The sequence below is a fragment of the Phyllobates terribilis genome, unplaced genomic scaffold (assembly GCF_046119375.1).
Source record: "Phyllobates terribilis strain yellow unplaced genomic scaffold, ASM4611937v1 Scaffold_13__5_contigs__length_258822181, whole genome shotgun sequence".
NCBI lineage: Eukaryota > Metazoa > Chordata > Amphibia > Anura > Dendrobatidae > Phyllobates > Phyllobates terribilis.
The window spans coordinates 160,655,306-160,668,403 of NW_027362773.1; the positions used below are offsets into that span (position 1 = coordinate 160,655,306).

General features: G+C 50.4%; 1 protein-coding gene across 2 annotated transcripts in view; it reads left to right on the top strand.

Moving 5' to 3' along the window:
• CSTPP1 (centriolar satellite-associated tubulin polyglutamylase complex regulator 1) overlaps window positions 1–13,098 on the top strand; it is a 154,493-nt gene that overhangs the window by 104,909 nt on the left and 36,486 nt on the right. For both annotated transcript variants that reach the window (XM_073659556.1, XM_073659555.1), the window contains one exon: window positions 2,253–2,365. In XM_073659556.1, coding sequence (XP_073515657.1) covers window positions 2,253–2,365 — 113 coding nt within the window. The remainder of the gene's footprint in view (window positions 1–2,252; window positions 2,366–13,098) is intronic.

Below are 13,098 nucleotides of genomic sequence, written 5' to 3' on the forward strand. Positions count from 1 at the left end.
CACCGCCCTACATCTCCTCATTTGTTTTCTACCTACCTGTCATCTCCACAGTGCTACACCGCCCTACATCGCCTCCTCATCCTCTCTGTCTACCACCTACCTGTCCTCTCCACAGCGCTGCACTGCCCTATATCTCCTCATCTGTCTACCACCTACCTGTCCTCTCCACAGTGCTGCACCGCACTACATCTCCTCATCTGTCTACCACCTACCCGTCCTCTCCACAGTGTTGCACCGCCCTACATGTCCTCATCTGTTTTCTACCTACCTGTCCTCTCCACAGTGCTGCACCGCCCTACATCTCCTCCTCATGTCTACCACCTACCCGTCCTCTCCACAGTGCTGCTCCGCCCTTCATCTCCTCATCTGTCTACCACCTACCTGTCCTCTCCACAGTGCTGCACCGCCCTACATCTCCTCCTCATGTCTACCACCTACCCGTCCTCTCCACAGTGTTGCACCGCCCTACATCTCCTCATCTGTCTACCACCTACCCGTCCTCTCCACAGTGTTGCACCGCCCTACATCTCCTCATCCATTTTCTACCTACCCGTCCTCTCCACAGTGTTGCACCGCCCTACATCTCCTCATCTGTTTTCTACCTACCCGTCCTCTCCACAGTGTTGCACCGCCCTACATCTCCTCATCTCTGTTTTCTACCTACCTGTCCTCTCCACAGTGCTGCACTGCCCTACATCTCCTCCTCATCTGTCTACCACCTGCCTGTTCTCTCCACAGTGCTGCACTGCCCTGAATCTTCTCATCTGTCTACCACCTACCTGTCCTCTCCACAGTGCTGCACCGCCCTACATCTCCTCCTCATCTGTCTACCACCTGCCTGTTCTCTCCACAGTGCTGCACTGCCCTGAATCTTCTCATCTGTGTACCACCTACCTGTCCTCTCCACAGTGCTGCACCGCCCTACATCTCCTCCTCATGTCTACCACCTACCCGTCCTCTCCACAGTGCTGCACCGCCCTACATCTCATCCTCATCTCTGTCTACCGCATTATGATATCCATTGTGCTACTGATCTAAGACTAACATCTTCCATAATCCAAACCTTCAAGACTTTTCTTGTGCTGCACCAGTTCTCTGGGATGCACTACCCGAGCCCAGACAACCAGGGTGTAAGCATACCCTGAAAACACATTTTTTTTAATTAGGCCTATCGATTTCTCTGAGCTCAATTTTCTCTATTTCTATTTTTTTTATTCTTTTTCTCAGAGCCTGGTCTCTTCTTTCCGCAGTATATACAAGTACAATAAGGAGCGTCTTCACGTGCTCCTGTTTGTGCAGTGAAACGTCTACCCAGTCCATTTAATGAAACTTGTGGGGGTTGGTGAGGAGGGATTTAGCTGTGGCCATAAAAATGGCCTTAAAGGGAGTTTTCCAAACAAAATAATAAAATACACAAACATTGATCAGGACGATCGGCACACGATCCACTGATCACAGGTGTGCAGGTTCCCTGCAGTGCCACCACATGGAGAAAGGAAACATTACACGAGACCCGTTGAAATCAGTCGCTTGTTCCGGACTTGTTCCCGCCCGGTCCTCCAGAGCGAGGGGCGATCCTGGTGGGCTGCCTGGCGCTTGTAGTCACTGCGTGTAGCAGAACAGAATTCCATATAAAGGGAAGTTGTTCTTCCGTGACAGATTTCGGTTGAAGTTCACCGATTTTTCCGAATTCTACTCCACTGACTGACATCTAAGTCTTTAATGTTGGGGTGGATTCCTCGTGTGAAATTGTGTGAAAAGCTCCACGGCAGCTCAGTCTGGTTTCCAGTCCACTTTGCTTCGTGTATTTGTCTGGCAGCTTTATTAGTCAGTGACTTTCTCATAATCGGAGTCTGCTTTATGTCGCTGCACGTTTCAGTGCAGAAGTGATGCCAAACCGGAGTGCTGGATATGGCGGCATGCAAGATCCGACCCTCTGCCACGATAGCGGACAAGACACCAGACGATATAATCTGCATCGATCGGATGTTACATTCACTGATTATCTCAGGGCGATCGCTCATGTCGGGGGAAGGGGATATAATGACCGACAATGGCCAGATTGTGACGTCTGGATGACGGGGTCAGAGCATCTCCAAAGCGGGTGTTCCCGGTCTACGACCGGTGTGCTGTGAAGTGAGAATTACTACTCTCATCATCCCCCGGTGTTTCTCAGTGGCTGATATTATGACTGCACTGTAATATTACATGAGGACGTGCTGCATCTCACTCATCTCCTTGCTTTCCTCTAGTGCCGTTCCTCCGCTGCCGTTAATCGCAGAGATCCTGAGCGCTGCTCCCCGGCTCACCTTCTATGGATTCCTGATGGCGCTGTCAAAAAATTCTGGAATTAACCAGAGCATCGGTGAGTGGCTGCACGTACAATGAAGACCGCAACGTCACACCGAAATCAGGGGGTGGGTACATTGGTGCACAGTACATTATGAGATCACAGAGCAGTGACCCCGCAGTGATAGAAAAGGGGTATGTGATGTACAAAAAGCAGCGGCTAGTGCAAAATAGTGATGATTGGGTTCTACTATGGCTCATTGCCACATAGGATACAGTATGGCACTCTGCCACATAGGATACAGTATGGCGCTCTGCCACATAGGATACAGTATGGCGCTCTGCCACATAGGATACAGTATGGAGCTCTGCCACATAGGATACAGTATGGAGCTCTGCTACACAGGATACAGTATGGAGCTCTGCCACATAGGATACAGTATGGCGCTCTGCCACATAGGATACAGTATGGCGCTCTGCCACATAGGATACAGTATGGAGCTCTGCTACACAGGATACAGTATGGAGCTCTGCCACATAGGATACAGTATGGCGCTCTCCTATATAGGATACAGTATGGCGCTCTGCCACATAGGATACAGTATGGAGCTCTGCCACACAGGATACAGTATGGAGCTCTGCCACACAGGATACAGTATGGAGCTCTGCCACACAGGATACAGTATGGAGCTCTGCCACATAGGATACAGTATGGCGCTCTGCCACACAGGATACAGTATGGAGCTCTGCCACATAGGATACAGTATGGAGCTCTGCTACACAGGATACAGTATGGCGCTCTGCCACATAGGATACAGTATGGCGCTCTGCCACATAGGATACAGTATGGCTCTCTCCTATATAGGATACAGTATGGCGCTCTGCCACACAGGATACAGTATGGAGCTCTGCCACATAGGATACAGTATGGCGCTCTGCCACATAGGATACAGTATGGCGCTCTGCCACATAGGATACAGTATGGCTCTCTCCTATATAGGATACAGTATGGCGCTCTGCCACATAGGATACAGTATGGCGCTCTGCCATACAGTATGGCGCTCTGCCACACAGGATACAGTATGGCGCTCTGCCACATAGGATACAGTATGGCGCTCTGCCACATAGGATACAGTATGGCTCTCTCCTATATAGGATACAGTATGGCGCTCTGCCACATAGGATACAGTATGGCGCTCTGCCATACAGTATGGAGCTCTGCCACACAGGATACAGTATAGAGCTCTCCTATAATAGGATACAGTATGGGGCTCTGCCACATAGGATACAGTATGGGGCTCTGCCACATAGGATACAGTATGGGGCTCTGCCACATAGGATACAGTATGGGGCTCTGCCACATAGGATACAGTATGGGGCTCTGCCACATAGGATACAGTATGGGGCTCTGCCACATAGGATACAGTATGGGGCTCTGCCACATAGGATACAGTATGGGGCTCTGCCACATAGGATACAGTATGGCGCTCTGCCACACAGGATACAGTATGGAGCTCTGCTACACAGGATACAGTATGGCGCTCTGCCACATAGGATACAGTATGGCGCTCTGCCACATAGGATACAGTATGGCTCTCTCCTATATAGGATACAGTATGGCGCTCTGCCACACAGGATACAGTATGGAGCTCTGCCACATAGGATACAGTATGGCGCTCTGCCACATAGGATACAGTATGGCTCTCTCCTATATAGGATACAGTATGGCGCTCTGCCACATAGGATACAGTATGGCGCTCTGCCATACAGTATGGAGCTCTGCCACACAGGATACAGTATGGCGCTCTGCCACGTAGGATACAGTATGGCGCTCTGCCACATAGGATACAGTATGGCTCTCTCCTATATAGGATACAGTATGGCGCTCTGCCACATAGGATACAGTATGGCGCTCTGCCATACAGTATGGAGCTCTGCCACACAGGATACAGTATAGAGCTCTCCTATAATAGGATACAGTATGGGGCTCTGCCACATAGGATACAGTATGGGGCTCTGCCACATAGGATACAGTATGGGGCTCTGCAACATAGGATACAGTATGGCGCTCTCCTATATAGGATACAGTATGGCGCTCTGCCACATAGGATACAGTATGGCGCTCTGCCACATAGGATACAGTATGGCTCTCTCCTATATAGGATACAGTATGGCGCTCTGCCACATAGGATACAGTATGGCGCTCTGCCATACAGTATGGAGCTCTGCCACACAGGATACAGTATAGAGCTCTCCTATAATAGGATACAGTATGGGGCTCTGCCACATAGGATACAGTATGGGGCTCTGCCACATAGGATACAGTATGGGGCTCTGCCACATAGGATACAGTATGGGGCTCTGCCACATAGGATACAGTATGGGGCTCTGCCACATAGGATACAGTATGGCGCTCTCCTATATAGGATACAGTATGGCGCTCTGCCACACAGGATACAGTATGGCGCTCTGCCAGACAGGATACAGTATGGCGCTCTGCCACACAGGATACAGTATGGCGCTCTGCCACATAGGATACAGAATGGAGCTCTGCCACATAGGATACAGTATGGAGCTCTGCCACATAGGATACAGTATGGAGCTCTGCCACATAGGATACAGTATGGTGCTCTGCCACACAGGATACAGTATGGCACTCTGCCACATAGGATACAGTATGGCGCTCTCCTATATAGGATACAGTATGGCGCTCTGCCACACAGGATACAATATGGCACTCTGCCACATAGGATACAGTATGGCGCTCTGCCACATAGGATACAGTATGGCACTCTCCTATATAGGATACAGTATGGGGCTCTGCCACATAGGATACAGTATGGCACTCTCCTATATAGGATACAGTATGGCGCTCTGCCACATAGGATACAGTATGGCACTCTCCTATATAGGATACAGTATGGCGCTCTGCCACATAGGATACAGTATGGCACTCTCCTATATAGGATACAGTATGGCGCTCTGCCACATAGGATACAGTATGGCACTCTCCTATATAGGATACAGTATGGCGCTCTGCCACATAGGATACAGTATGGCACTCTCCTATATAGGATACAGTATGGCGCTCTGCCACATAGGATACAGTATGGCGCTCTGCCACATAGGATACAGTATGGCACTCTCCTATATAGGATACAGTATGGCGCTCTGCCACACAGGATACAGTATGGAGCTCTGCCACATAGGATACAGTATGGCGCTCTCCTATATAGGATACAGTATGGGGCTCTGCCACATAGGATACAGTATGGCACTCTCCTTTATAGGATACAGTATGGAGCTCTGCCACATAGGATACAGTATGGCGCTCTGCCACATAGGATACAGAATGGAGCTCTGCCACATAGGATACAGTATGGCACTCTGCCACATAGGATACAGTATGGCACTCTGCCACATAGGATACAGTATGGAGCTCTGCCACATAGGATACAGTATGGCGCTCTGCCACATAGGATGCAATATGGGGCTCTGCCACATAGGATACAGTATGGCGCTCTCCTATATAGGATACAGTATGGCGCTCTGCCACATAGGATACAGTATGGCGCTCTGCCACATAGGATACAGTATGGCACTCTCCTATATAGGATACAGTATGGGGCTCTGCCACATAGGATACAGTATGGCACTCTGCCACATAGGATACAGTATGACGCTCTCCTATATAGGATACAGTATGGCGCTCTGCCACACAGGATACACTATGGCGCTCTGCCACATAGGATACAGTATGGGGCTCTGCCACATAGGATACAGTATGGAGCTCTGCCACACAGGATACAGTATGGAGCTCTACCACACAGGATACAGTATGGCGCTCTGCCACACAGGATACAGTATGGCGCTCTGCCACATAGGATACACTATGGCGCTCTGCCACATAGGATACAGTATGGCGCTCTCCTATATAGGATACAGTATGGCGCTCTGCCACATAGGATACAGTATGGCGCTCTGCCACATAGGATACAGTATGGCGCTCTGCCACATAGGATACAGTATGGCGCTCTGCCACATAGGATACAGTATGGCACTCTCCTATATAGGATACAGTATGGGGCTCTGCCACATAGGATACAGTATGGCGCTCTGCCACATAGGATACAGTATGGCGCTCTGCCACACAGGATACAGTATGGCGCTCTGCCACATAGGATACAGTATGGTGCTCTGCCACATAGGATACAGTATGGCGCTCTCCTATATAGGATACAGTATGGCGCTCTGCCACATAGGATACAGTATGGCGCTCTGCCACATAGGATACAGTATGGCGCTCTGCCACATAGGATACAGTATGGAGCTCTGCCACACAGGACACAGTATGGAGCTCTCCTATATAGGATGCAGTATGGGGCTCTGCCACATAGGATACAGTATGGCGCTCTGCCACACAGGATACAGTATGGAGCTCTGCCACATAGGATACAGTATGGCGCTCTGCCACATAGCATACAGTATGGCGCTCTGCCACACAGGATACAGTATGGGGCTCTGCCAGATAGGATACAGTATGGCGCTCTGCCACATAGGATACAGTATGGCACTCTCCTATATAGGATACAGTATGGCGCTCTGCCACATAGGATACAGTATGGCGCTCTGCCACATAGGATACAGTATGGCGCTCTGCCACATAGGATACAGTATGGCGCTCTGCCACATAGGATACAGTATGGCGCTCTGCCACATAGGATACAGTATGGCGCTCTGCCACATAGGATACAGTATGGCGCTCAGCCGCACAGGATACAGTATGGAGCTCTGCCACATAGGATACAGTATGGCACTCTGCCACACAGGATACATTATGGCACTCTGCCACACAGGATACAGTATGGGGCTCTGCCACATAGGATACAGTATGGCACTCTCCTATATAGGATGCAGTATGGCGCTCTGCCACACAGGATGCAGTATGGCGCTCTGCCACACAGGATGCAGTATGGCGCTCTGCCACACAGGATGCAGTATGGAGCTCTGCCACATAGGATACAGTATGGCGCTCTGCCACACAGGATACAATATGGCACTCTGCCACATAGGATACAGTATGGCGCTCTGCCACATAGGATACAGTATGGCACTCTCCTATAGAGGATACAGTATGGCGCTCTGCCACATAGGATACAGTATGGCGCTCTGCCACATAGGATACAGTATGGCGCTCAGCCGCACAGGATACAGTATGGAGCTCTGCCACATAGGATACAGTATGGAGCTCTGCCACATAGGATACAGTATGGCGCTCTGCCACATAGGATACAGTATGGCGCTCTGCCACATAGGATACAGTATGGCGCTCTGCCACATAGGATACAGTATGGCGCTCCCCTATATAGGATACAGTATGGCACTCTGCCACATAGGACACAGTATGGCGCTCTGCCACATAAGATACAGTATGGCACTCTGCCACATAGGATACATTATGGCACTCTGCCACACAGGATACAATATGGGGCTCTGCCACATAGGATACAGTATGGCACTCTCCTATATAGGATGCAGTATGGCGCTCTGCCACACAGGATGCAGTATGGAGCTCTGCCACACAGGATACAGTATGGCGCTCTCCTATATAGGATACAGTATGGGGCTCTGCCACATAGGATACAGTATGGCACTCTGCCACATAGGATACAGTATGGCGCTCTCCTATATAGGATACAGTATGGCGCTCTGCCACACAGGATACAGTATGGAGCTCTGCCACACAGGATACAGTATGGGGCTCCGCCACACAGGATACAGTATGGCACTCTGCCACATAGGATACAGTATGGCACTCTGCCACATAGGATACAGTATGGCGCTCTCCTATATAGGATACAGTATGGCGCTCTCCTATATAGGATACAGTATGGCGCTCTGCCACACAGGATACAGTATGGAGCTCTGCCACATAGGATACAGTATGGCGCTCTGCCACATAGGATACAGTATGGCGCTCTGCCACATAGGATACAGTATGGCGCTCTGCCACATAGGATACAGTATGGCGCTCTGCCACACAGGATACAGTATGGAGCTCTGCCACACAGGATACAGTATGGAGCTCTGCCACACAGGATACAGTATGGCGCTCTGCCACATAGGATACAGTATGGCGCTCAGCCACATAGGATACAGTATAGAGCTCTGCCACATAGGATACAGTATGGCGCTCTGCCACATAGGATACAGTATGGCGCTCTCCTATATAGGATACAGTATGGAGCTCTGCCACATAGGATACAGTATGGCGCTCTCCTATATAGGATACAGTATGGCACTCTGCCACATAGGACACAGTATGGCGCTCTGCCACATAGGATACAGTATGGCCCTCTGCCACACAGGATACAGTATGGCCCTCTGCCACACAGGATACAGTATGGCGCTCTGCCACATAGGATACAGTATCGCGCTCTGCCACATAGGATACAGTATGGCGCTCTCCTTTATAGGATACAGTATGGCGCTCTGCCACATAGGATACAGTATGGCGCTCTCCTATATAGGATACAGTATGGCCCGCTGCCACTCAGGATACAGTATGGAGCTCTGCCACACAGGATACAGTATGGCGCTCTGCCACGTAGGATACAGTATGGCGCTCTGCCACACAGGATACAGTATGGCGCTCTGCCACACAGGATACAGTATGGAGCTCTGCCACACAGGATACAGTATGGAGCTCTGCCACACAGGGTACAGTATGGCGCTCTGCCAGATAGGATACAGTATGACGCTCTGCCACATAGGATACAGTATGGCGCTCTGCCACACAGGATACAGTATGGAGCTCTCCTATATAGGATACAGTATGGAGCTCTGCCACATAGGACACAGTATGGCGCTCTGCCACATAGGACACAGTATGGCGCTCTGCCACATAGGACACAGTATGGCGCTCTGCCACATAGGACACAGTATGGCGCTCTGCCACATAGGACACAGTATGGAGCTCTGCCACATAGGATACAGTATGGAGCTCTGCCACATAGGACACAGTATGGAGCTCTGCAGCACAGGATACAGTATGGAGCTCTGCCACATAGGATACAGTATGGCGCTCTACCACATAGGACACAGTATGGAGCTCTGCCACACAGGATACAGTAATGTGCTCTGCCACATAGGATACAGTATGGCGCTCTCCTATATAGGATACAGTATGGCGCTCTGCCACACAGGATACAGTATGGTGCTCTGCCACATAGGATACAGTATGGCGCTCTACCACATAGGACACAGTATGGAGCTCTGCCACATAGGATACAGTATGGAGCTCTGCCACATAGGATACAGTATGGAGCTCTGCCACATAGGATACAGTAAGGCGCTCTGCCACATAGGATACAGTATTGCCCTCTGCCACATAGGATACAGTATGGCGCTCTGCCACACAGGATACAGTATGGAGCTCTGCCACACAGGATACAGTATAGAGCTCTGCCACACAGGATACAGTATGGCGCTCTGCCACGTAGAATAAAGTATGGAGCTCTGCCACACAGGATACAGTATGGCTTTCTGCCACACAGGATACAGTATGGCTTTCTGCCACACAGGATACAGTATGGCGCTCTGCCACACAGGATACAGTATGGCGCTCTGCCACACGGGATACAGTATGGAGCTCTGCCACACGGGATACAGTATGGCACTCTGCCAGATAGGATACAGTATGGCGCTCTGACACATAGAATACAGTATGGCGCTCTCCTATATAGGATACAGTATGGCGCTCTGCCAGATAGGATACAGTATGGCGCTCTGCCACACAGGATACAGTATGGAGCTCTCCTATATAGGATACAGTATGGCGCTCTGCCACATACGATACAGTATGGTGCTCTCCTATATAGCATACAGTATGGCGCTCTGCCACACAGGATACAGTATGGCGCTCTGCCACACAGGATACAGTAAGGAGCTCTGCCACATAGGATACAGTATGGAGCTCTCCTATATAGGATACAGTATGGCGCTCTGCCACATAGGATACAGTATGGTTCTGTGCCACACAGGATACAGTATGGCGCTCTGCCACATAGGATACAGTATGGCGCTCTGCCACATAGGATACAGTATGGCGCTCTGCTAGATAGGATACAGTATGGCGCTCTGCCACGTAGGATACGGTATGGCGCTCTGTCACGTAGGATACGGTATAGCGCTCTGCCACGTAGGATACAGTATGGCGCTCTCCTATATAGGATACAGTATGGCGCTCTGCCAGATAGGATACAGTATGGCGCTCTGCCACACAGGATACAGTATGGAGCTCTCCTATATAGGATACAGTATGGCGCTCTGCCACATAAGATACAGTATGGCGCTCTCCTATATAGGATACAGTATGGAGCTCTCCTATATAGGACACAGTATGGCGCTCTGCCACACAGGATACAGTTTGGTGCTCTGCCACACAGGATACAGTATGGAGCTCTGCCACATAGGATACAGTATGGAGCTCTCCTACATAGGATACAGTATGGCGCTCTGCCACACAGTATACAGTATGGCGGTCTGCCACACAGGATACAGTATGGCGCTCTGCCACACAGGATACAGTATGGAGCTCTGCTAGATAGGATACGGTATGGCGCTCTGCCACGTAGGATACGGTATGGCGCTCTGCCACGTAGGATACGGTATGGCGCTCTGCCACGTAGGATACGGTATGGCGCTCTGCCACGTAGGATACGGTATGGCGCTCTCCTATATAGGATACAGTATGGCGCTCTGCCACATAGGATACAGAATGGAGCTCTGCCACATAGGACACAGTATGGCGCTCTGCCACATAGGACACAGTATGGCGCTCTGCCACATAGGACACAGTATGGCGCTCTGCCACATAGGATACAGTATGGCACTCTGCCACGTATTATACAGTATGGCGCTCTGCCACGTAGTATACAGTATGGCGCTCTGCCACGTAGTATACAGTATAGCGCTCTGCCACATAGGATACAGTATGGCGCTCTCCTATATAGGATACAGTATGGCGCTCTCCTATATAGGATACAGTATGGCGCTCTGCCAGATAGGATACAGTATGGGTCTCTCCTATATAGGATACAGTATGGCGCTTTGCCACGTAGGATACAGCATGGCGCTCTGCCACGTAGGATACAGTATGGCCTCTGCCACGTAGGATACAGTATGGTGCTCTGCCACGTAGGATACAGTATGGCGCTCTGCCACGTAGGATACAGTATGGCACTCTGCCACACAGGATACAGTATGGCCCTCTGCCACTTAGGATACAGTATGACGCTCTGCCACGTAGGATACAGTATGGCCCTCTGCCACGTAGGATACAGTATGGCGCTCTGCCACGTAGGATACAGTATGGCGCTCTGCCACGTAGGATACAGTATGGAGCTCTGCCACTTAGGATACAATATGGCGCTCTGCCACACAGGATACAGTATGGGGCTCTGCCACATAGGATACAGTATGACACTCTCCTATATAGGATACAGTATGGTGCTCTGCCACACAGGATACATTATGGCACTCTGCCACACAGGATACAGTATGGGGCTCTGCCACATAGGATACAGTATGGCACTCTCCTATATAGGATACAGTATGGCGCTCTGCCACACAGGATGCAGTATGGAGCTCTGCCACATAGGATACAGTATGGCGCTCTCCTACATAGGATACAGTATGGCGCTCTGCCACATAGGATACAGTATGGCACTCTGCCACATAGGATACAGTATGGCACTCTGCCACATAGGATACAGTATGGCGCTCTCCTATATAGGATACAGTATGGCGCTCTGCCACACAGGATACAGTATGGAGCTCTGCCACATAGGATACAGTATGGCGCTCTGCCACATAGGATACAGTATGGCGCTCTGCCACATAGGATACAGTATGGCGCTCTGCCACACAGGATACAGTATGGCGCTCTGCCACACAGGATACAGTATGGAGCTCTGCCACACAAGATACAGCATGGAGCTCTGCCACACAGGATACAGTATGGAGCTCTGCCACACAGGATACAGTATGGAGCTCTGCCACACAGGATACAGTATGGAGCTCTGCCACACAGGACACAGTATGGCGCTCTGCCACACAGGACACAGTATGGCGCTCTGCCACATAGGACACAGTATGGTGCTCTGCCACATAGGACACAGTATGGCGCTCTGCCACATAGGATACAGTATGGCGCTCTGCCACATATGATACAGTATGGCGCTCTGCCACATAGGATACAGTATGGCGCTCTGCCACATAGGATACAGTATGGAGCTCTGCCACATAGGATACAGTATGACGCTCTCCTATATAGGATACAGTATGGCGCTCTGCCACACAGGATACAGTATGGCGCTCTGCCACATAGGATACAGTATGGCGCTCTGCCACATAGGATACAGTATGGCACTCTCCTATATAGGATACAGTATGGCGCTCTGCCTCATAGGATACAGAATGGAGCTCTGCCACACAGGATACAGTATGGAGCTCTGCCACATAGGATACAGTATGGCGCTCTCCTATATAGGATACAGTATGGCGCTCTGCCACATAGGATACAGTATGGCGCTCTGCCACATAGGATACAGGATGGCGCTCTGCCACATAGGATACAGTATGGCGCTCTGCCACATAGGATACAGTATGGCACTCTCCTAGATAGGATACAGTATGGGGCTCTGCCACATAGGATACAGTATGACACTCTGCCACATAGGATACAGTATGGGGCTCTGCCACATAGAATACAGTATGGAGCTCTGCCACACAGGATACAGAATGGAG